At 58.0% G+C, this 20842-nt stretch overlaps 9 protein-coding genes across 9 annotated transcripts; 5 read left to right on the plus strand and 4 right to left on the minus strand.

Annotated features, from left to right (window-relative positions):
* Window positions 1–9: 9 nt before the first annotated feature.
* On the plus strand, window positions 10–381 carry BXZ73DRAFT_97406 (uncharacterized protein; the record flags this gene model as incomplete). The annotated part of the gene is made up of 2 exons (XM_048027353.1): window positions 10–151; window positions 215–381. The coding sequence occupies 2 exons, from the start codon at window positions 10–12 to the stop codon at window positions 379–381; spliced, it is 309 nt and encodes a 102-aa protein (XP_047882188.1).
* Window positions 382–862: 481 nt separating this feature from the next.
* Window positions 863–5269, minus strand: BXZ73DRAFT_74336 (uncharacterized protein; the record flags this gene model as incomplete). Its single annotated transcript, XM_048022010.1, has 12 exons — window positions 863–1123; window positions 1184–1414; window positions 1586–1762; window positions 1849–1952; window positions 2017–2323; window positions 2450–2596; window positions 2647–2717; window positions 2804–4302; window positions 4352–4473; window positions 4528–4915; window positions 5011–5124; window positions 5160–5269. 12 exons carry the CDS (start codon window positions 5267–5269, stop codon window positions 863–865), a joined length of 3531 nt encoding a protein of 1176 aa, XP_047882189.1.
* A 410-nt stretch (window positions 5270–5679) lies between these two features.
* Window positions 5680–6605, plus strand: BXZ73DRAFT_97408 (uncharacterized protein; the record flags this gene model as incomplete). Its single annotated transcript, XM_048027354.1, has 4 exons — window positions 5680–5803; window positions 5891–5919; window positions 5982–6062; window positions 6531–6605. The coding sequence occupies 4 exons, from the start codon at window positions 5680–5682 to the stop codon at window positions 6603–6605; spliced, it is 309 nt and encodes a 102-aa protein (XP_047882190.1).
* Window positions 6606–6755: 150 nt separating this feature from the next.
* BXZ73DRAFT_97409 (uncharacterized protein) lies at window positions 6756–8062 on the plus strand (the record flags this gene model as incomplete). The annotated part of the gene is made up of 8 exons (XM_048027355.1): window positions 6756–6908; window positions 6970–7033; window positions 7081–7160; window positions 7222–7397; window positions 7448–7536; window positions 7612–7796; window positions 7854–7916; window positions 7976–8062. 8 exons carry the CDS (start codon window positions 6756–6758, stop codon window positions 8060–8062), a joined length of 897 nt encoding a protein of 298 aa, XP_047882191.1.
* A 1034-nt stretch (window positions 8063–9096) lies between these two features.
* BXZ73DRAFT_97410 (60S ribosomal protein L3) lies at window positions 9097–10592 on the plus strand (the record flags this gene model as incomplete). The annotated part of the gene is made up of 7 exons (XM_048027356.1): window positions 9097–9101; window positions 9152–9161; window positions 9214–9300; window positions 9359–9452; window positions 9506–10120; window positions 10179–10468; window positions 10527–10592. 7 exons carry the CDS (start codon window positions 9097–9099, stop codon window positions 10590–10592), a joined length of 1167 nt encoding a protein of 388 aa, XP_047882192.1.
* Window positions 10593–12010: 1418 nt separating this feature from the next.
* BXZ73DRAFT_97411 (uncharacterized protein) lies at window positions 12011–13428 on the plus strand (the record flags this gene model as incomplete). Its single annotated transcript, XM_048027357.1, has 3 exons — window positions 12011–12394; window positions 12433–13170; window positions 13345–13428. The coding sequence occupies 3 exons, from the start codon at window positions 12011–12013 to the stop codon at window positions 13426–13428; spliced, it is 1206 nt and encodes a 401-aa protein (XP_047882193.1).
* Window positions 13429–13495: 67 nt separating this feature from the next.
* On the minus strand, window positions 13496–14527 carry BXZ73DRAFT_97412 (AMMECR1 domain-containing protein; the record flags this gene model as incomplete). Its single annotated transcript, XM_048027358.1, has 3 exons — window positions 13496–13901; window positions 14122–14307; window positions 14376–14527. 3 exons carry the CDS (start codon window positions 14525–14527, stop codon window positions 13496–13498), a joined length of 744 nt encoding a protein of 247 aa, XP_047882194.1.
* A 597-nt stretch (window positions 14528–15124) lies between these two features.
* BXZ73DRAFT_87712 (P-loop containing nucleoside triphosphate hydrolase protein) lies at window positions 15125–16521 on the minus strand (the record flags this gene model as incomplete). Its single annotated transcript, XM_048024688.1, has 5 exons — window positions 15125–15330; window positions 15388–15948; window positions 16034–16127; window positions 16186–16355; window positions 16434–16521. The coding sequence occupies 5 exons, from the start codon at window positions 16519–16521 to the stop codon at window positions 15125–15127; spliced, it is 1119 nt and encodes a 372-aa protein (XP_047882195.1).
* Window positions 16522–16947: 426 nt separating this feature from the next.
* On the minus strand, window positions 16948–17696 carry BXZ73DRAFT_40373 (40S ribosomal protein S7; the record flags this gene model as incomplete). The annotated part of the gene is made up of 3 exons (XM_048018564.1): window positions 16948–17068; window positions 17129–17356; window positions 17455–17696. The coding sequence occupies 3 exons, from the start codon at window positions 17694–17696 to the stop codon at window positions 16948–16950; spliced, it is 591 nt and encodes a 196-aa protein (XP_047882196.1).
* Window positions 17697–20842: the final 3146 nt, after the last annotated feature.

The following is a 20842-nucleotide window of genomic DNA, read 5'->3' on the forward strand; positions in this document are numbered from 1 at the left end:
TCGCGCACGATGCCCGGCATGCTCGTCCTCCTCTCCTTCCTCGCGTCCCTCCTCCTCTCCTGCCTCTGCTTCCCCTCCGTCTGGGCGTCCATTACTGGCGGAGACGAGTTCCTCGATGCCCACGAAGCCGGTCTTGCCGTCGTGGCGTCCCGTGCGTTCTCTCCCCGTCTTCGTGGGCCTCCCACGTCTCTGAACCCGACGTCGCCCCGTATAGGCACCCCCTTCCGCGAGAGCGGTCCCCCAGCGTGCATGGCGAAGCTCATCATGCTCAGGCACAAGGTCAGCAGCCCTCTATCTTTGCATGTCTCCCCGGTCCAAGCTCCACAACTCTGTTCCCCTGCCCGGGTGCTGACTGCCGCTTCCGCAGCTGCAGCAAGATAATTCACGGACTTCGAGGCGTACCAGCAATGCTACCCACTCCCGCCGCTCGCCCCGCACCTTCAGTGTCTCCCCTTCACGGCCGTCACGCAGTTTCGTTTCTTGGGGGGCTCGTTTCGGGCGGGCGTACGGGAAGCAAAATTATTGACTGTACACCATTTCTCATTACTAGATGCTCTCGCTGCGCTCTATACCCCGAGATGATCTAATACCTGTTGTTTGCTACGCTAATGGCGCACCGTACGGGTAGCACTGTCAACGACCTGGATTTTTTTGCCTCACACGCGTGCCGCTGAGATCGCACAAGATTCGCAAATGCGCATAATCAACATGGTTGCTAACAACCGGAGTACACCATGACGGAAGCGGTAGTCTACACCTTATGAAGTCACAAGAGGAACAGAGGGGCGATATGTCCGAAGCGGTGACCCAATCCAAAGTCCGAGGATTCCGGGAATGAGCTGGCCCTGCGTAATCAAGCAAGTCATGGTCTGTCTGTTGACTTGAACTTCGCGCGCCTGCTCGTTGTCGTTGCGGTCAGCATACTGGGCGCCTTGCCAATCTTCATCCCCCGCTTGGGACCCGCGCTGGCAGAGGCCGAAGAGGCGGACTTGAAGGAGCCACCGCCGGAGGCCTTCGATTTGGCATGTCCCGTGACAGCAGCGGATCCTCCCGTATTCCGTCCGACCACGCCGGCTGTGCGTGACGAGGTCTCTCGGCTTGCCCACTTAGCCATGTTGTCAGTCTGTTCGATAACACGTCAAGTCAACCCGTTACACACTCCGCAGGGAAATGGACAACTTACGTGCGAGCTTCTCTGGGTGGCCAGACGTTGCCGCTCAATCTCCTCCTGCGACATCTCCCTCGCTCCGTCGTCCTCGACGTCGTTCTCCTCGAGATAAGAGAGGTCATTGGGATCGAACTCTTCGAACTCTTTGCTGTTGTTGGCGACTTCGCGCAATTCCTGGTCCAACTCTGCGACAGTGACGGTGTTCGACTGCTGGCCCCCGTCCTTCTCACCAGACTCCGCGTCTTCCTCAATGGCGGCGTCAAGCCGGCAAGGTCATGCTCTCTCTTCACGAACGCAAACTCATTGTCGTCGTCCGCCATCTGAGCGTCGTATTCTTGCGCGAATGGTGCCGTCTCCGGTCTCTTCCCTGCAGAACGGTCAGTTCACAAGGACAAGCGTGGATACGAAGCTACTCACTGAGGGCGGCAATGCTGTCGTTGTCTTTCCTCGCTTCTTCGCACGACGAGGTCCTCCATCGTTCTCATATTCAGAGTCGCTGGAGTCAAAACCAACACCGCGATCGCGCCGCTTCGTGCGGAGCTTGCCCTCGGCAGCATCCCGAGCAAGCCGTTCGTTCGCCTGGTCGTCCAACTCCTGATGCTCACTGTGCAGCACGGAACAGTGAGCAGTCTATCGCCACCTCGTGAGCAACGGAGCCACTGACCGGACTTTCTCTAGACCCCGTCCTCGTTCACCTCGTCGACCGTCATATGCCGATCATCAACCAACGCCTTGTCAATCTGGTCCAGCTCCTCGTCGTCATCGTCGTCGTCCTCATCCTTCCCTTCGCGCCGTAGTAGCCAAATCCGACGTCTTCGTCCGACTCTTCGGCCTCTCCCTCGATGAACTTGAGCGAAGCGGCTTCTTCCCCTTGGTTGGCGGTTTGCCGAGAACGTCGAACGCGTTCTTGAACTTGGGAGGGCTTAGTCTCCCGCGCACAGGAGACGTGGAGTGGTCGCGCTTCCGGAGTCTCCTCGGTCGCTCCTCATCCTCATCCTCATCCGGGATCTGGGACATGAGCGTGCCTAGAGGGGCTCGCTTGACCGAGGAGGCCAAGATGCTTCCAGGGAGGAGAACTTCATGCCCTTGGCAAATTGCGACGGGGTCTTCATGTGTAACGGGCTCGTGTCCACGGGCCGAGTCTGGGTGAGGAAGCTGCGAAGAAGGGTCGTTTTTTGATCACTCAGAGAGAACACCACGTCACTCACCCGTTCTGGTTCACGAACATTCAGGGGACTGCAGTTGGAGCGCAGCGGCTTCTTTCTGCCCAAGCTCGGCCACCTGTTCTTGCTCCTTCAGGAACGCATCCTCGACTCGCCTCTTCAGAGAGCTGCTGACGTCTAGTGCAGGCTGCAGAGAGTCGTCCTGTGTGAGCTCCAAATCGTCGTGTCCCGGAGCAGCTTTCAGCTGATCGAAACCTCGAGCGTTCTGGGCAGATGTCAACAGCGTTCGGGCTTCAGGTGATATCATAGACTCACCTCGTCTTGTGTTAAGAACTGGGAGAAGCCGCCGCCGCCGCCAAACCCACCACCGAGACCGCCACCGAGGTCTAGAGTGCCGCCGGGCGGCGTAGGGCTGAAGTCTCGCGCCCGCTCCTTGCCCTTCCGCGAAGAGAAAGAAGGAGAAAACCCGCACCTGCATCTAGGTTCATCGGGCTCCCCTGCAGGCTGCCGACCGCGTTCGCGGCGGTAGGCGCAAGGAACGGCCCAAAGACGTCGTCGTCCCCGGTCGGGATGGCCTTGAGCGGCGAACGCACGCTCGAGGGTGTACCTCGCCCGGAAGGAGATGCCTCGATCTCCGCCGCGAACAAGGAGGCCCCGCGGCCGAGACGGGGGCGCGACAGGGACCGCTGCACGGCGATGCGCGTGTTCTCCTTGTCGTCTCCGCGGTCGAAGCTGAGTCGGGCATCGTTCTCCTTGTCCGTCCCATCCTCGGTGTGTGCTCCGTCTGTGTGTTCTCCGGCTGATGAGACAGAGCCCCGTGGAGCCGTGTTTCCACTTGTTGTAGGCTCTGTGGGGATGAGGTCGAACGCATTACTGAGAACGAAGTCGTTGCGAGCGCGGCTCCCGGCCGTTGGGGGCACGGGCCGGTTTTCGGACTCTTCGTCGTCGGAGCCCACCACCCTTGCCGCTGGAACACGTGTGCGCCGATGATGTCGAGGGGGGAGGAAAGGGTTTTCGTCGTCGTCCTCTTCGTCGTCAGCCTCCTCGTTGGTGTCCGCGCGTGGAGGGTCGTTCTCGCCCGCACCACCCTCGTCGTCATCAGTGGCCAAAGTGTCGGGTTGATAATCACCGTCGCTTTGGTCGTCGCTGTCTTCTATGACGCGAACCTCTCGTCGTTTCTTCGCTGCACGCTGTCTGATCTGTTCCAGAGCCTGAACAGGCTCCGAAGCGTTCTTGATCGTACTTCCTTCAGCATGTTCTTTGAGTCGACCCCCACGACGGATGTGGTCTTCCTCTTTTCTCCGTCGCTCCTGTACCTTGTCCTTCTCGATCATTTTCGCCAAAAACTCATTCAGCTGCCGATGCGTCATGTTCTTCGTTTCCAAAGGAAGGCTGCCGCTCTTGAACGTGGATGTAGCTAGCATTGCCAAGACGCGTTTCTCGTCTCCGCCAGCGATGAGTCCTTTGCGAGCGCTTGGTCCCGCCTGCTTGAGCTGCTGTTTGCGGCCCTTGGAAGGGGACAAGCCCAAGGCGAGCTCATGACGGCGTGCTTGAGCGGCGTCTCGGATGGCAGACCTGGGCTCATCCTCAATCAGGAGGTCGTCGTCGTCACCTTCGTCAGATGGAGGGGTTTGTTGACGCTGACGCTGAACCCAGCCCATCTTCAAGTTATGCAGATCTTTAGCGCGTAGTTGCGCCTCAACAATATCCTTCGCGTCGGGAAGATCGTCGTCGTCGTCAGATGCGGACAAGTGGTGACCAGGATCCTGGTAGAGCTTCTCAGCCTGTGTCTGGGAGAGCCTCGCTTGAGGAGGAGGGGGAGTAGTGGGCGAGGCTGGGACTGGGAGATCCATTAGAGCGCTTAGAGTGTTCGTAGGCGACGAAAACGGTTGAATGGGATCGGAGGTGGGTAAGTGCGGAGAACGAGTGTGTTCTTTGAACGCGGACGCGGGTGCTTTTGGAGGAATGAATCTAAGGATATAGCTCAGAAAAGTCGTCAAGACGAATGTAGCTTACACACCGATGTCCAAGCTGAGACACTGAGTATTTATTCTGTTGACGACGCGGAATGGCGGTGGTCTGCTCGGCGGTCATTCGTGCAGATGCCTTGTGCATTTCCAGTTGTTCCTTCTTTGAAAGAGCCTACATCATGCCCGAGGTAAATACGCTGCCAGACACTGAATGTGCAAGACAAACTTTAGTACGCTTCGCAGCTTCTTTGTTCCCACCGGCCTTCGCGCGTCTTGTCTTATACGTGGGCTTGGCCTCGCTGGGAGCATCATCCTCGGAGCTGGAATGTATCTGCATTGCACTTCGAGCTGGTCGTTTGCCTTTCGCCGGTGGTGCCTCCGCAGATGTTGGTGGTGAAGATGAAGAGTGCGTCTTGGGCGTATTGATGGGATGGTGTGGCGAGGACGTAGGGGATATGTCGTCTGAGGGAATGGCAGGTCTTGAAGCTTCGGCATGCTGTCGTACAGCAACAGTGGGGGGTGATTCGTGAGGAGATGCAGGGAGACGGCCCGAGAGGCCATCGGACGCAGTGACTTCCTTGGGGCCAGCAAAGGTAGGCGAGGGTACCCGTTGGCTCGCGTATTGCCAGAGGGAGAACCCGATATAAAGATGTCGTCGTCATTATGAAAATGACGATCCACTTCTTCCAGACGTGACTGCCATTCATACTTGTGCGCCGTTGTGAAGCCTCCACCACCCTCCCCGTCCGACCCGTCTTCTCGCAGGGGCGACGCGTTTGACGCGTCGCGGTCATCAGAGTCTGGTGGAAGGTCGCCAAATGCACTACTTGAGAATGAAGTGTCGGGATCCTCGCGAACCTCGAGACTGGTAGCTGCGGCGTCGAAGGAGCTGTCGTATCCAGCACGGTCCCGGGCCGACCATACGTCCTCTTCGCCCGCTTGAGACCCGGGGACGGAGAACGAGACATGAAAGGCGATGATAGTCAAGCAAACAAGCGTAGAGGCCAGTCTGAGTCCGAAGATATGTCGCTGAGGGCACTCGTCGGGGTGAGGTGGGGTGTATGGGGCGCACACCAGCGCTTATGACCATAGACTTGTGTGACGGGTGCTAGATGCGTGATGTCACCGTGACGCCACGCGTTTTTGGATAAAGACACTGAGTCGTTTAACTCGTTTCCATCGACCCTGGGAGTTCGATTCCACTTGATGCATCATATACCCTGTCTCCTTTTGTTGCGTGGGCGATGCGGCGGGAGGTTGCTGGGCAGTGGGGAAGCAGTTCCGAGCCCTGGTCGCGTCACGGTCTCTCCTCCTTCCACCTGGCCACTGCTGGTCTTCATCTCTCCCACTCTCTTCACCAACGCTGTCTCTACTCACCATGTCTTTCAAGCTCTCCGCTGCCGTTGTTCTCGGTCCCATTGCTTCCCCGTCTGTCGTCTCTGCCCACCAGACATGGCACGTCACCCCCAATCTCACGTTCTGCATCTACCTGACTGATTGCGGTTTGCAGTAATGCTACCATGCAGCGTGGAACGGCTGCTCCGTGCTGCAGTGAGTGACCGTCCGACATGCCACCACCACTCTTGCAGGCGAGTTCGGGTTCTACGGCCCCGACAACGTACGTCCTCTTCTTCAGTCTGCTGCGAAACCCACAATCGAACACCCTCGGGACATGCACAGTTCTGCCTCGGCGGCTGCAACCCCCTTGGGTCGAAACCGCTCACGTCCTACATGCCGGAGCCCGCCTGCCAGAGTGCCAACGTACGTCGAGCCCACTTTCTTTGTTGTCGCTTTCTCCGCACGATTCTCCACGCCTACCCACCGGCCCCCGCGGCCTGCGCGACCGCTGTGTCCGTCTCGGGCAGGGCTCCGCCTCCTCGTGGTTGGCCGAGCCTCGCGAGCTCCAGGCGTAGGCCATCAATTGGCTTGCGCATAATATTTAGACATCATCGGTGACACTCCTTCGACGCTTTGGCATCTGCACTGTGCCTGCCTCATGCACCGTGCGCTCTGTGAGTTTTTGAGTACTTGTTTCAGGCGGAAATTTCTTGGGAGTTGCAGAATGCCCTGCAGCGAACGCGCGAACATCGTCATAACATACGCCAGGCCGTTGAACTTGTCGCTCGTTTCGAGGCTGCCTTGTTGCAGTTCATGGAGGGTCTGAAACGCCAAGTCAGCACACGAAACCGATGGCGGACAACATTCTCACCGTGATGACTCGAACGGAAGGAGCTCCTCTTTGAGGGCATGTACGTCGTCATTGACCCTGATGGCCGCCGCCCGGACTTCCCGGTCGAATGCTAGTAACCCATCCTGAGAGAGATCTCGGAGAGCGCAAGTACGTAGGCTCGATCATCCATCCGCTTTCGTCGTCCCTGCTTAAGTGGATGATCGAGCCTAACTGCCCCCTACGTCGCTTACCCCGACTACCGCCCCCTCCGACTTGACCACATCATGGCCGTCCCTCCCGCTCAACAAATCCAGCAGCTCGAGCGCGAAGTTTTGGACTCGAGCCGCACTCTCTACGATATCGGGGAGAAGGTCAGCCGGGTCGACGGGATTCTTGGGAAACAAGAACATATCAAGCAGTGGTTTGAAGCCTGCTACGTGCGCTTTCGATATTTCGAGCACGTTTTCTGTCGACACTGACACGCAACCGGACGCGCAGGCGTACAAGAAGTTTATCACCCAATCAGACTTTCTTGCGCTCCGCGTCTCTACGTATTTGAGCTGTACGAAACATTTTTGTCTTGGGTCCGGCATGCCTGACTCCCAGCAGCCTCCTTTATGAGCATCATAGATCCTGGAGCTTCTGTTCCGGCCAACAAGACGATCGCCGGGCTGTCGGCATATGCTGAGGTACCGTTATCTCCTTTGTCCATCAGCGTGTAGTCTGCATCTCTGACTGCCTCGCTGTCAGGGATTTGAATCGTTCTATGCAATCAGCTTATCTGACGGTATCGATGCCACTCTCAAGTCCACCGAGACCATCGCAAACGACCTGCAACATGCCGTCGACGATATCCTCAAACAAAGCACCAATGTGTTCGAAGACGACGACGAGAGCGTGTACTACAAGCAGACCCGTTTCGACATGTGAGTCGTGGTTCGTAACTGGGATGTCGTACTAACAGTAGCATGTTCAGCTTTCTCAGGGTGTTCTTCAGCCTTGAAAAGTCCCTCGTTAGTCTGTTCGGCTCGACTTGGCACCAGGATGACCCAGTGCCTCGCGTTGGTCAGTCGTCTTTCTCAATCTGATCGCCCGCGCAACTGCTGACGTCGAGACTACGATTGTTCCACTCCGCGATAGTTGTCGCGGACAAACCTGAAGACTCCCCGGCGCACCCCCAGTGTGCGTTCACTATTCGAGGCAAAGATGCCAGGCGTTTGCGAGACCTCATGGACGATGTCGCGAAGGACGTGAGGCATGTGCGCGACCAGCTCAAACAACAGCAGGCGCTCTTTTGTGAGGTGTTCGATCGGCCGGGGTCCGAGGTACGCACGCTCTCCTACATGCCGGCGACCCTTGTCGCTGAGGATTTATGCTCGCAGCTTAAAGAGGATATCCGGGACCGTATCACTGCACTCGAAGCAGACGGTGACGACGCGACTCAGGTGCGTTTTTGACGAATGGCTTGATCGTCGCATGGCAGACTGAGCAGAACGGACACCAGACGACCCAGGCCCGCGGGAGCCCTTACTGGACGGAGCTCGCGGCGCTTTACGACGTCTACGCCAGGACGTCCAAGTCAGCGTACTAGCACCAACGGGGGACTGCGGCGACACAAGTACTTGCCTGGGGACAGGCGTTCGAAGTGATGAAATGGTGTCGCGGCGTGGAGATGAGCGCATGTACTATGGCTGATTGAGGCCGAGAAGCTATACGCTTGTCACGCACCGGTTGTGCTGTCGACCCGAGGCTCGTCGGTAGCCAGGTCGCCCAATAAGTCATGAGAAACGATGGAAGGTGTGGGTGCTATAAGACTTCTTGAACCGGATGGACCTCGCGGTCCGCGCGCCACGTCTCCTCTACAGCCGTGAATTGCGGGTCCTTTCCGCCGCCGCACCCCGCGTGTCCATGAACAGTCGCGATGGAGGCACCGGGGCGGGCGTCGGTGCCACGCGCCGAACGCGAGCCAGCGCACGCGAGGGCCATGAGTGCACGACCCTGAACCCGATTGTGTTGCAGGTACCGAAGTGCTGGATGTTGAGGGCGAGCAAGTACTGTCGCGGCGACGCAGCTTCAGCGCGGAGGACTGAAGCTTTGAAGATTCGTACACTGGACTCTACAGCCTGGTCTAGATCCGGGACAGAAATACACCACCACATGACGTCAGTGTGCGCAGAAACAATTCACGATGACAGAACATATCATCTGCTTTTCCGTGTGCAAGCAAAGCCCTGCCAGTCACGCGTGGGGCTTCGCGATCGGCGAAGGGAAAGTGGGAATACACGCCAAACAAAGGCACTACAGGAGATTTGAATCAAGTGGAGCGCCATTAGAAGTGCCGGGAAAGCAAAAACAATACTGATCACCGATCCACCACATAGCCGTAATACGTTGTTCACATTCATAGGGCATTACTTACTACTTAGTCCTGGGGAAATGTCACACTGTGTCACATCAAGAGCAGACTGAGATAATAAATATTAGAGTAGTTCCGTAGGCGCCCAATGCGTCTTTCTGGCCAAAATGGGAGGTACTATACAGTTCGCTCAGCCACCCGCTTCGCGGCCAGTACGAATCCATCGCCGGCGAGCACAACGATATCGACGCCCTCAAGACCCCCTCAAAATGAGGTATGCGCTATTGCTCTTCCACACGTGCACTGTTTCTGACATTTTTGCAGTCACCGCAAGGTTTGAGGACCATTCCCATGAGGTGTCGCGCTCACTCACACCAAGGTTATAGTACGAAGCACCTCGCCACGGCTCGCTTGGATTCCTTCCCCGCAAGCGTGCTGCGCGCCACCGCGGAAAGGTCAAGTCGTTCCCTAAGGTGTGTTGCATTGTTATGTTGCTGGCCCGCAAGGAGTGAAAGAGGTTTCAAATCGCAGGATGACCCCAAGAAGCCGGTGCACCTTACGGCCGTGATGGGCTACAAGGCCGGCATGACCCACATCGTTCGTGACCTTGACCGTCCGGGATCCAGTGCGTTTTTTTCTCAGCGCACATTGTATAAGCGAATTCGAATTTCCTTCCAGAAATGCACAAGCGTGAAGTCGTCGAGGCGGTCACTGTCGTAGAGACCCCACCGATGATTGTCGTTGGTGTCGTTGGTTACGTTGAAACTCCCCGTGGCCTTCGTACCCTCACCACCGTCTGGGCCTCCCACCTTTCTGATGAGCTCAAGCGTCGGTTCTACAAGAACTGGTACCGTTCAAAGAAGAAGGCCTTTACGCGCTACGCCAAGAAGCACGCCGAGGACGGCGGCAAGTCCATCGCTCGTGAAGTCGAGCGCATCCGCAAGTACTGCACCGTCGTCCGTGTTCTCGCGCACACCCAGATCCGCAAGACCGGTCTCTCCCAGAAGAAGGCGCACCTCATGGAGATCCAGATCAACGGTGGTTCTGTCGCGGACAAGGTCGAGTACGCCCAGGGTCTCTTCGAGAAGCCCATCGAGGTTGGCTCTGTGTTCGAGCAGGACGAGGTTGTCGATATCATCGCGGTGACAAAGGGCCACGGGTTCGAGGGTGTCACCCATCGTTGGGGTACGAAGAAGCTGCCTCGCAAGACGCACAAGGGTCTTCGTAAGGTTGCTTGTATCGGAGCGTGGCACCCTTCCAAGGTCATGTTCTCCGTTGCGCGTGCTGGTCAAAGTGCGTATTCCCTCTCACTCGCCCCGTACCCCGCATCAAAGCCTGATACCCCATGTAGACGGTTACCACCACCGTACGGAGCTCAACAAGAAGATCTACCGTATGGGCAAGAGCGACGACGAAGGCAACGCGTCGACTGAGCACGACATCACCAAGAAGACCATCACTCCGATGGGTGGCTTCCCCCACTACGGTGTCGTCAAGAACGACTTCGTCATGCTCAAGGGCTCGATCCCCGGTACCAAGAAGCGCGTAGTGACCATCCGCAAGTCGCTGATGGTCCACACCTCTCGCCGTGATCTCGAGAAGGTTTCGCTCAAGTTCATCGATACGTCGTCGAAGTTCGGTGTAAGCTTCTTATCCTTAATCACCCTGGGTGCGGATGCTGACCTCGGACTGTCAACAGCACGGTGCGTTCCAGACCTTCGAGGAAAAGGCCGCGTTCTTGGGGACGCTCAAGGCCCGTGCGTGATGTGCGATTTTACTATACGTTCTCGCTTTACTGTTATGCTGCATTGTCCACGCTACTATGTTTTGTACTCCACATCCCATGACCACCATGCAGGCTACGAAGCATTCGCGGTTGTACACCAGTCTTTTCGTTGTGCATGCGAGGGTGTAGCTGCGCTCCGAGCGAGAGCGTACCGCGTAGTATTGTGTGCGAAGATGTTGCAAGAGCCGGGCAGCCAATGGACGGCTTAGTCGCCAATAGACGCCGAAGGCGCGGGCTCAAAGTAGAGACGCCGGTGTCGAGGTGGCCTGTTCTCGACCGCACGCGTCCATCACCCTCCTCCAGACGCGTTCCTCTGCTCTTCGTGGGCCGCACAGAGTATGTCTCCGCACATGACCAGCCGCGTTGCCCCCTGCTGACCCACGCCCCAGACTGCAGAAGGTGGCCGAGGCACGCTGGCGCGTCACCGTGTCTCCATTCGTGCGTGTTCTGGCTTGCCGTGTCGCGGTGAGTGCTACTATCCAGCCTCAGAGGCTCACCACTCAATGCGCGGTCTAGGATGACTGGCTTTTGTCTTGATGCTGAGAGTGTCCTCTCCGGGCCTCACTCATGGGAACTTTCGCCACACATATCTCCAACGTCACCGATGTCTGCTCCAGCAGCTCGGTCATGAACTCACGTACAATGTACGTCGCACCTTGCGCTCCCATTCTACGAAAAGGAGTCAAGTCGCGTCGTCGGTGCCGGCAACTTCCCTGCACTCCGTTCCATCCCATCCCCGTGCCCATCCACCTCACTTGTCCGCGACGGGACAGGTGCGGTCCATTCCCAGCCAGTCAAACCCTCCTCACTCTTTCCTCGAAGAGAGTGGCGAAGACTCCCCAAACATCCCCACCTCACGAATGGAAGCTTCCCCCTCCTCGTCGAGATCTACGACGGCACGCCCTCCACACCATCATCAGTATACCTCCTCGCATCCGCATCCAGCAGAGACGAGTGAACTGGCAGAGGCGGTACTGGAATCCGGCCGCGGTTCGGCCCCATCTAGTATATCATCTCTCGGACGTCCACCCAAGAAGATTAGACATGGCCCCAGTGACGACGCTCGTCAACAGGCAGGCCATTGGAAGTATAACTTGACGTCGCCTTCGCACGCCCTCCCAGTCCCGTCGTCTGACATATCCCCCCACCGCACTCGCAAACACTCAACTCCCCCACAAATTCACCGTCTGTACGAGGAAATGATCCAGCCAGACAACATCGAACGAGCCTGGGAGGCGTACCAAAAAGCGCTACGTGATAATGGCCCAACGCGTCGGATACCTGGGAAATACCTCCACGGTCTGGCAGCACTTCTTATCAAACGCAGCAACACGTCGCCCTCAAGCAAGCCCCATCCTCGACGAGTGTTCCTGCGTCTCTTGTCAGTGCTCAACACAATGTACCGTTCGGGTTCACAGCTGCGAGCATGGGAGTGGAATGCGCTCATTGACTACGCGGGGCAGGGCTTCCGGAGGATCAGAGTGGATGACTTTCGAGCGGCGATGGCAATTTATCACGACATGGTCGCGAACCGAGCCCCAGGAGCATCTCTGACCGACATGGACCTCGGCTCGCCGGATGATGACACCCCGCCCAGGACTCAACCCGTAGAGCCGGATATCGTGACCTACACCACCTTGCTCAGTAACGCTCGTCGAACCCGCAGGCAACACCTCATCCAGGAAGCAGAGGAGCTGCTGCATTCCTCCGGACTCACCCCGAACCACGTTACGCTCTCGACTTACCTTCCGCACTATGCTACCCGAGGGGACCTCTCGCAGGTCCGTAGGCATATTGCCGCTCTTCAGGTTGCGGTCAGAAACTCGACATCGCCGCTGTTAACGCGTGCCTGTGGGCCTACGCGCGAAATGGCAGACTCTCCGTCGCAGCGCTCATTTATCGTATCCTGCGAAACCCAATGCTCGCTCGCCATGGTCTCCTCCCTGCGGACGCCCAGCCCCAAGAGGACATTCAAGAGCTCGAGGATTTTGAAGGCATCACAATACCTGCTGACCTCGAAGCGGATGCCATCACCTACTACTCCCTCGTCCAAGCCTACGCCTACCACGGCCACCTCCGCCCATGCCTCTCTGTCTTCCGTGACATGATGTCAAGCCCCGAGCGGTCGCGGGGTGAGGACGATGGACCCTTGGTTCCCAACCCCGCCCTCCCCCTCTTCCGCGCCATCTTCTTAGGCTTCGCGCGCCATGGCCAAGCCCCCGACCACGGCCATATCGCCCTGGCCCTCGCACAGCGTGGCGAGCGGCCCATCAAGTCGGCCTGGATGCTGGAGCCGCTCAGCGCGCTCTTCGACGAGTTCCTCGCGATTCCCGCACAGCCAGATGCGGATGGGCGAGACATGGTGTGCCCGAATAGCCGCATCGTCTACTGGCTGCTTTCCGCGTTCGCGGTGACGAGCGGCGCGGATCGCGCGCTCCTGCGCGACGTGTGGGCACGGCTGACGGCGCGGTTCGGGGCACGGAAGTGGGACGGTCGCGTGCAGCGCTTCCGGGACAAGATCTACGCGGAGGAGATGGACGCGGAGTTCTTCGCGAGGGTGCGGCAGGGTGGCAGAGGGCAGAGGCCGCGGGGTCAAGGTGTGTGGTGAACGGGGCTATTGGCGAGTGCAGCGGGATGCTATGGTGAGGTCAGTGGGCGTGGTTGGTGGGTGCGCATTCGATCCATACGCTACGGCCACGATGCGGGGGCCTAATTTACATGATCTATATAGTACAGTCCATTCTGGTTCATTGCGTTCGTCGTCGTGAAGGTCTGTGACAAGCCATTCTATGGGCAGTCGCCGTTCTCCTGGTAGCCAGAGCGAGCCGCACAGTGTGTGCGCGGCCGTCTCGCGCCCGCTCTAACATCGTCGCCCTCGCGCTCTACATCGCACCCCCGCTCGCGGTCCGCCACTGCGCGTACTCCTTCCAGCTGACGTCGACGACGCGGCTCTGGTAGCGCACGACGCGGACCGCGCGGCGGAGGTCCTCGGAGATACGCCCGCCCCAGCCCGCCTTGCGGATCGCGCTGTCGATCGTCTCGAGGCGGTCCCAGCCCTGCTCGGGCGCGACGTGCGGGAGGTAGCACGCGCTGAAGGTGTGCTTCGGCGCGCCGCTGCTCCGCTTCGGCGTGCGCGCGGGCGTCGAGCCGAGGGGCGAGGGCGCGGACGACGGCGAGGGCGCGACGGGGAGCAGGTCCGGGTGCGGGAAGGTGATCGAGATGCCGTGGCGGCCGACGGTCCAGTCGAGGTACGAGTCCGCGTCCTCGAAGTCGGTCAGGAGGGACACCCTGCGCGGCGCGGGGCGCCGTGGCGGAGGGGCCGCGATAGAGAGGCATGTGTGCGACCGAACAGGCCCGCAGTGCGCAGGCACGGAGGTAGGGAAGCGTTGGTGGGGAGGTTTACGTTTACGAAGCACGGGGAGCGTGGAGGTCCAGAGGGTGTGACGTATCGAGGCGCATCAGCGTGCGATCCAGGACGAGAGGGTGGGGGAGGAGGACAGGGACGTACGAGCACTCGAGGGACTCGAGCTCCCCGAGCTCGATCTTCCGGAAGCGGTCGTCGCGGAACGCGCTGATGAGGGCGTACTTGGCGAGGCCCTCCGCGAGCGGGACGGGGACGAAGGTGCCGATGCAGCCTCGCAGCCTGAGCGGCCGTCCGGGGCGCGAGCGTGTGTTCCAAGTCACGAAGAGGGGGCTGCAGAGGAGGCCACGGGTCAGCGAAGCAGGGCATGCAGCCGGGGGGTGTGAGGGTGAGAAACGCACCACTTCCACTCGGCGAACTGGGGCTCGACGGGCTGGTGAGAAGTGAGGGCACAGTAGAGGGTGTCGAAGCAGTGAAAGGCGTGCTCGGGGACGCAGCGGTGCTCGTCCTCCTCCCCGAGGATCTTGGAAGGCTCAGGCGCGAGGACGGACATGGCGGCGAGCGGCTGGGAGGGGAGGGAGGGGAGCGGCAGCGGCAGGAGCAGGGCGGGAGACGCACCGGCCTCGGCTGAGGCGCAGATACGGGGCGCAGTGGGTGCGGGAAGCACGACCGTTTCGGCCACGAGCGCCAGGGTGGCCACCACGGACTCCGGGACGAGCTAGCGGACAGACGCCGAGAGACGAGAGAGAGCAGAGTGCATTGGATGTCATGAGTACGAGGATATCCAGCCGGGCTGTACTACTATGGACATGTCTGTACGATACGATGTGCAGTGAAGAGCGATAAATGGGAGAGAACATGAGATCAGCCGACCAGACAAACAGGATATCTTGGGGTGGGATGGGGAGGGGACGGGTGGGGTAAGATGCGCGGGGACAGACATGGGTCATAAAACGGCGTAAGGCAAATGTAATAACATAGAGTCATAAAGTCAAAAAGCATTAGCAGCGGAGATGCGGCCGAGCGCAGTGTGTCACTGCGCACGGGTGTCGAGCCGCGAGGGCGGTCGAGGTGGCGAGGGGGCGGGGGTAGAAGACGATAGGGTGCACGAATCGTCCGAAGATGGGGCGGGGAGGAAACATAACATGCGCTATGTCGAACAACAGCTCCAGGAGGAGCCAGTGGCCTTTTGAGCCTTTTCGCGGGCCTCCTCTTGGTCGGCCTGCGCTGCCCAGACTGGTGTCGAGCTGCTGGAGAGGAACACGCTATCGCGCCGTTTAATCTCATTCTCCTGCTCGATCATGTCCTTTTTCTGGATTATCGCGTCGATGAGGCAGTCGAATAGGTGCTGGATACCTGCGTGACGACCTCATCAGAAACGGGATCCATGCAGAACGCGCGTAAGCGGCGCACCGTAGTCATCCTTGGCCGAGACCTCGAAGAGTTCCATCCCTTTGCGTAGGCCCCACTCTTCCTCGTCGTCAACCGCCTCGTCCTCGTCTTCTGGGACGCTATTGCTGCTCCCGTCCCCAGGCTCGTTCCACGCCGGTCGATATGCCAGCCGGGATGGCGTCGGTCGTGCGCCACCACCATTGGTAGAGTTGGATCGAGGCAGCAGCAGATCTCCGCTCTTCGCGCGGGGCCGAGTGTAAGCGGAGGTGTTGGAGCGCTTGATCGCGGTCGACCTTGGGTCGTTATAGGAGCTTTCCAGTTCGGGAGGTGGGGAGGTCGGCTTCGGGGATGTCAGTGCTGGGACCGATCGAATACTCGTAAATGAGGTGAAACGAGGGCGGATGTAAGAGAACGTTGACGGAGTTGCGGGGGGCGGGGGAGGCGTTGGCGGCCGCGGTGGTGGAAACCATGTGTGCAAGGAGAGCCGAGCGAGGTCGGATGTCACTTGGCGATGCTGGTGCAGGTCGGCTTTCGCGCCGACGATATAGATAATCAGGTCCGGAGAACAGTTCTTCTTGAGCTCTGTCGTTGCGACGAGCGACAGTCAGTTGGATACCGAACCGATCGCGTCCCGCGAAGGGGCGAGTGCAGGTTCGCATACACGCACCTTCTAGCCAGCCGCGCACGTCCTCAAAGCTGGACGCGTTCGTGATATCGTACAACAACAGGGCAGCGTTCGCGCCGCGGTAGTACATGGGTGCCTGGCCACATGGGCGTCAGGGAGCGGTTGTTGGACGGTTGCGAGCGAACGAGACGCACCATGCTCCGAAATCGCTCCTGGCCCGCGGTGTCCCACAGCTGCAGCCTGACCTTGGTCCCGTCCACACTCACTTTCTTGGTCACGAAGAAGGCGCCGGTAGTAGAGGTGGTGTTCTTGGGATCGAACTTGCCCTGGGTGTACCGGTGAAGAAGGCTGGTCTTGCCAACGCCTGCGCGACGTGTCAAGATCTCCGCGCGACAGAAGCGGAAATGTGGGCCGCAGAGGGTCCAGATAGGCGTGTGCTGACCTGTGTTGCCCATGATAACTATCTTCGCATCGACGCCCTGGTCATATCTGGCCTTGCGGTATGGGTCCATACGAGGATAGTCGGGCATGAATGGTGGCGTGAGGGAGGAAGGAGGGGGTGCCGGGGAGGCGCGGGGGGGAGAGGAAGGGTGGCCGCCGGGGAGGTGGCCCGGAGAAGAAGAGGGAGGCAAGGGAAGAAGAGCTGATGCTCTATCCAGCCGTTTGAGATGCGGAACCACTCTCGCCACGTGCGTCTATCCTCCGGCTGCTCGGTGCGGCCAGCGCTCGGGTGGCGCCCGCTCTGTGGCCTGCGACCAGCTTAGCTCCGTTCAAACGTCCAGTGCGGTGCTGCAGGCGTCGCCCAGTGTCTCGCTGCATTCCTCACCCTCTCGCACGTACAACCCCATATACAGGTACATCGCATGAAGAAGGGCATGCGCGCATAGTTTTTGATCGTGCTCAGACAGTACATCGCATAGTGCTACACACACCCATAACGCCCCAGCCGCAGTCCTCTACTCCTGTGCCTGGACGGGGAACTCAAACACGACGTCCTTCCCTGTCAAACGGCGGTAGACAGACGAGAACGAGTCCAGCTTGTACTCCAGTGATGTCGCATCCTTCGAGTCAAGGAAGCTGAAACCCCGGGGCAGTCAGGACGCCGTGCACATCGGAGAATTATGACGCCACACTTACACCTTGAGCAGTTTTGAGCCGTCAACGGCCACGCGCGTGCGCTTGCCGATGATCTCGGTGGGGAAAACGAGGTCCTCAAGGATCTTCTCGTGGACGTCGGTGAGGGTGCGGGAACGGGGGCGCTTCTGCTGCACGCGCGAGGTGCGGGTCGGCTTGCGGAGCATACGACGCTGGGCGACGAAGACGACGTGACGGTCCGAGAACTTCTTCTCGAGCTCACGGGTCAGCCTGTGATGCGGAAGGACCCGTTCAGTATGCGAACAAGCGTCCGACCTATCCCGCGACCTATCCTCCCCACATCGCAGAGACATCAGAAGGGTACATACCTTTGCTGGACCTTGTGGAACGCCTTGAGCTGGGGGACGGGGACAAAGATGACGATGGCCTTCTTGCCACCGCGGACATCGACCTCACGGGCAGCAGAGATCTGGAGGGGGCGCAACTCGCTCTTGAGCTCCGGCGCGGAGTTCTCGAGGTCGATCATGGCCTGCGCAACGGCCGTCTCGGTCTCATCAGGGTTGGTCCTGGGCGCGTTGGCCGTGCGGACGATCTTGTGTTGGATGGACATCTTGTTTCTTGAGGAGGCACTGAGAGTCGGGGGATGCACCTGGTCAGCATCCGTTCCCCGTGCACGCCATCCATCCCATTCCACCACTTCCAACCCTCCAATCACTTCACATAAACCTCCGTAGTGCCCTTCCAGTCCTCAATGTCCGTCGAAGCAGCATAATGGTACTCACCGTGCCTGTTGCCGTCGTCGATGGTGTGTCCGTTGTTTGCCTTCACGGTCTATACTTTGTGAGCGCTCGACAGGCTCGGGTGGGAAATACACCAAATAGGTGTAAACATAAGGCGCTTACATGGCCTCGTAGTATACTGTACTAATTCAAACACTCCGTCACGTCACGGTCACCAGCCCGCTGGGTGGACGAGATTTGGGCGCTTGTCACGCGTCACCGGTGCATCTGTCGAAAGTCGCAAACAAAACCATGTGAGCCGGATTTCAGGCCAGGGAGAGAGCGCCGTAGGCAATGCTTGTCGCACACATGCACACACGTAGTAGAAGAAGATGTGTGACCATCAATGAACCCAGACACTGTGTGAACGGATTTCTCGCATGTTCAGGTTGGTTCGGCTTGCTCAGTCTGTCGAGATTTCGGACATGTCACGGCTCACGGACCATCCTGTCGGATGTCGAAACCGGAACTTTCGCGTCACAGATCACAAGGGGTGTCGGAGTGTTTGAATTAGTACAGTACTACTACTACAGGGGGTAAGGTGCAGGGGATCAATCGATCAAGATTTACTCCGGATACTCCTCAGGACTCGACAGACAGAGAGCAGAAAAGGTGTGATGTATTTACCAGAGTCATACAACGTACATATGTCTTTCACATGTAGTATATCAGATACGTTGAACCGCAAATCGGCTGAACAGGAGAAACTGGAGGGTTAATCGTCCCTACAGTTGAATACAGAGACGTTTTGGTCACATTGAATGCACTTCGGTGGGTCGTCAGGATGACTCAGGAAGCAACACTCGAGGAGAGTTGTGAACCTGTTATATGAGCAGTCATTAGCCTGTGACGTGGAAGACTCAGCGGGGTGGCAAGTTGGGACGCAACGAGATCACATCCGTCATGAGTTAAATTTTATGGAAGATGAGACTGAACTACGCCTGTGGCAGACGGGCCCCGTATATACATCGTAGAAGCAGATCAGTCTGTATGGATACAAGCTGTCGACGAGAAATAAGCACTCCACCGAGCCGCGCAGGGATTGCATGCTCGCCGGCTTGAAAGTAACCCCAGGTGATAGGATATTCGATCAAAGCCTACAAATCCTTCGCCCCCAGTCCCCCACCACCGCGGCGCATACGTTAGAAGTCGCCCAGATAAGCAACAACGGGACATCTGGAAGTGAACATGTCTTAAAGCGATGCGCCTAAGGCAAGTTGGTTCGGAAATACGCACGTGTGGCGGATGCACAAAGCACGTCGTCGTCGTCGTCTTATGGAGAAGAACGAATGACTTCGCGCCTGACAAAAATCGCTAATTCGATGGCCTGCTCCTCGTCAGTTGTGTCGCTGGGAGGGTATTTGACGGAAGGAGGGGGCAGCCTGCCGAGCATATGCTCAAACACAAGGACAGTGGATTGATGCGACGACTGAGTCGATCCGCACTCTTTCGTCCCTCTGTGAGCCTTCTGGAGATCCAACAAGAACCGTAACACCAAAATGGAAGTCAACCTGAGCCACGAACACTGTTAGTTTGATCGTTAGAAAAAAAACCCAGCGGAAGACTCACGGTTGCGAGAATAATGTGATGTAGCTTGCTCCCGGATAAGTTCCCTGCGTCTGATTACTGTTTGTGTTGCTACTGATTGCAACGATGTAAAAGCGAACTTACTGCGGCGACTCTCGACAGCGCCAAGTGCACGAGGTTCAGGGTCAAGAGTACTCTGCGCACCCCGTGTCAGTGAAGTCTTTCTCAATCGTGCTACGAGTTCACCCACACAAAGTAAAGAGTACCTGGAGTTGAGAGATGTCAGCGAGGTGGTTTCCGCGGAGAGAATAAGATGGTTACCGTCCACGAGGATCACCCGTCGGAACGTTGTGAGATTCCAGGTTTGCCACTCCGCACCCGTTCGCGTCCGACGGAGATAAGACCAGGTAATCACGATCAGAGTGCAGTCTACCGTGATCAAACAAGCTCGGCTTATGTAGGTCACTATGTTCGGGGTCAGCAAACGAAGCCCATGCGATCCGAAAAAGGTGCTATGCACTGACAGCAGCTGTGAGTGGAATTCGCAAGGATGAGAAAAATTCAAGCGAATATGACACGCATAGCCGACCTTTGGAGAGCAGTCCCTGCAATCCGGGGGTGGCTGGTGGCGCTGCACCCGAAGCCTTCCAAATTATCCCCGGTGAGCCCTAGGACTGGATAGTACAACTGCTCAAAACGGTCAATGACAAAAGCTAGCCGTCGATATACCACGCTCACCGAGTCCGAAACTATCGGAAGCATACCGAGGACCAGGACTGTGGAAGCGACGACTCTATTCCTCCCAGTGAGCGCGTACGCACGTAGTGCCGCGAAAACTGTTTGCATTTGCAGGATGAGTGTTGGCCAAAAATGCCGACTAACCGCTCACCAGCGGCAAAGAAGAGCTGCATCATGAATGTCATCGCGAACATAGTGTGCACAGTCATCGAGCAGCTGCGTGTGTGGTAAGTGGCTATATCTTTGAGGATGAGAACTCATCTACCTCTGGTAAGTATATCTTAGCGTTGTCCCACCTGAACACGAAAACGACTTACCGAATCAGACATGGGGATATAAATGGTGAAATCGTATACACTCGCTAGGAGGCACATGTATCGGGTCATGAAGAAAAGGGTAGTGGCCCCTGAGGCCTTCTTTCTCCAAAAGTACTCGATTTCTTGATCCAGTGTCTGCAAGTACTCGTATATGAACAGAGCTAAACATACGGCGTCAGCTCGAACGGAGACAAATGGTTGGCATAGTCACTTGAGGTTGCGATATTGCAGTAGCTAGTCACTTTGCTGTTTATCCCAAGCTAGTGAGTAAAACAGCGGAAAGACACAGAATAGTACGTACGCCTTGTGGTACCTCTGATGCAAATCTAGGACGTCTTGAGCTGAAAGTGACGGCATCCCTGCGGAAAGGTAGGGAAGTCAGCGGCGCCGAGGCC

This window comes from Epithele typhae (genome assembly GCF_022376455.1).
Source record: "Epithele typhae strain CBS 203.58 chromosome Unknown BXZ73scaffold_4, whole genome shotgun sequence".
In the NCBI taxonomy this organism is placed as follows: domain Eukaryota; kingdom Fungi; phylum Basidiomycota; class Agaricomycetes; order Polyporales; family Epitheliaceae; genus Epithele; species Epithele typhae.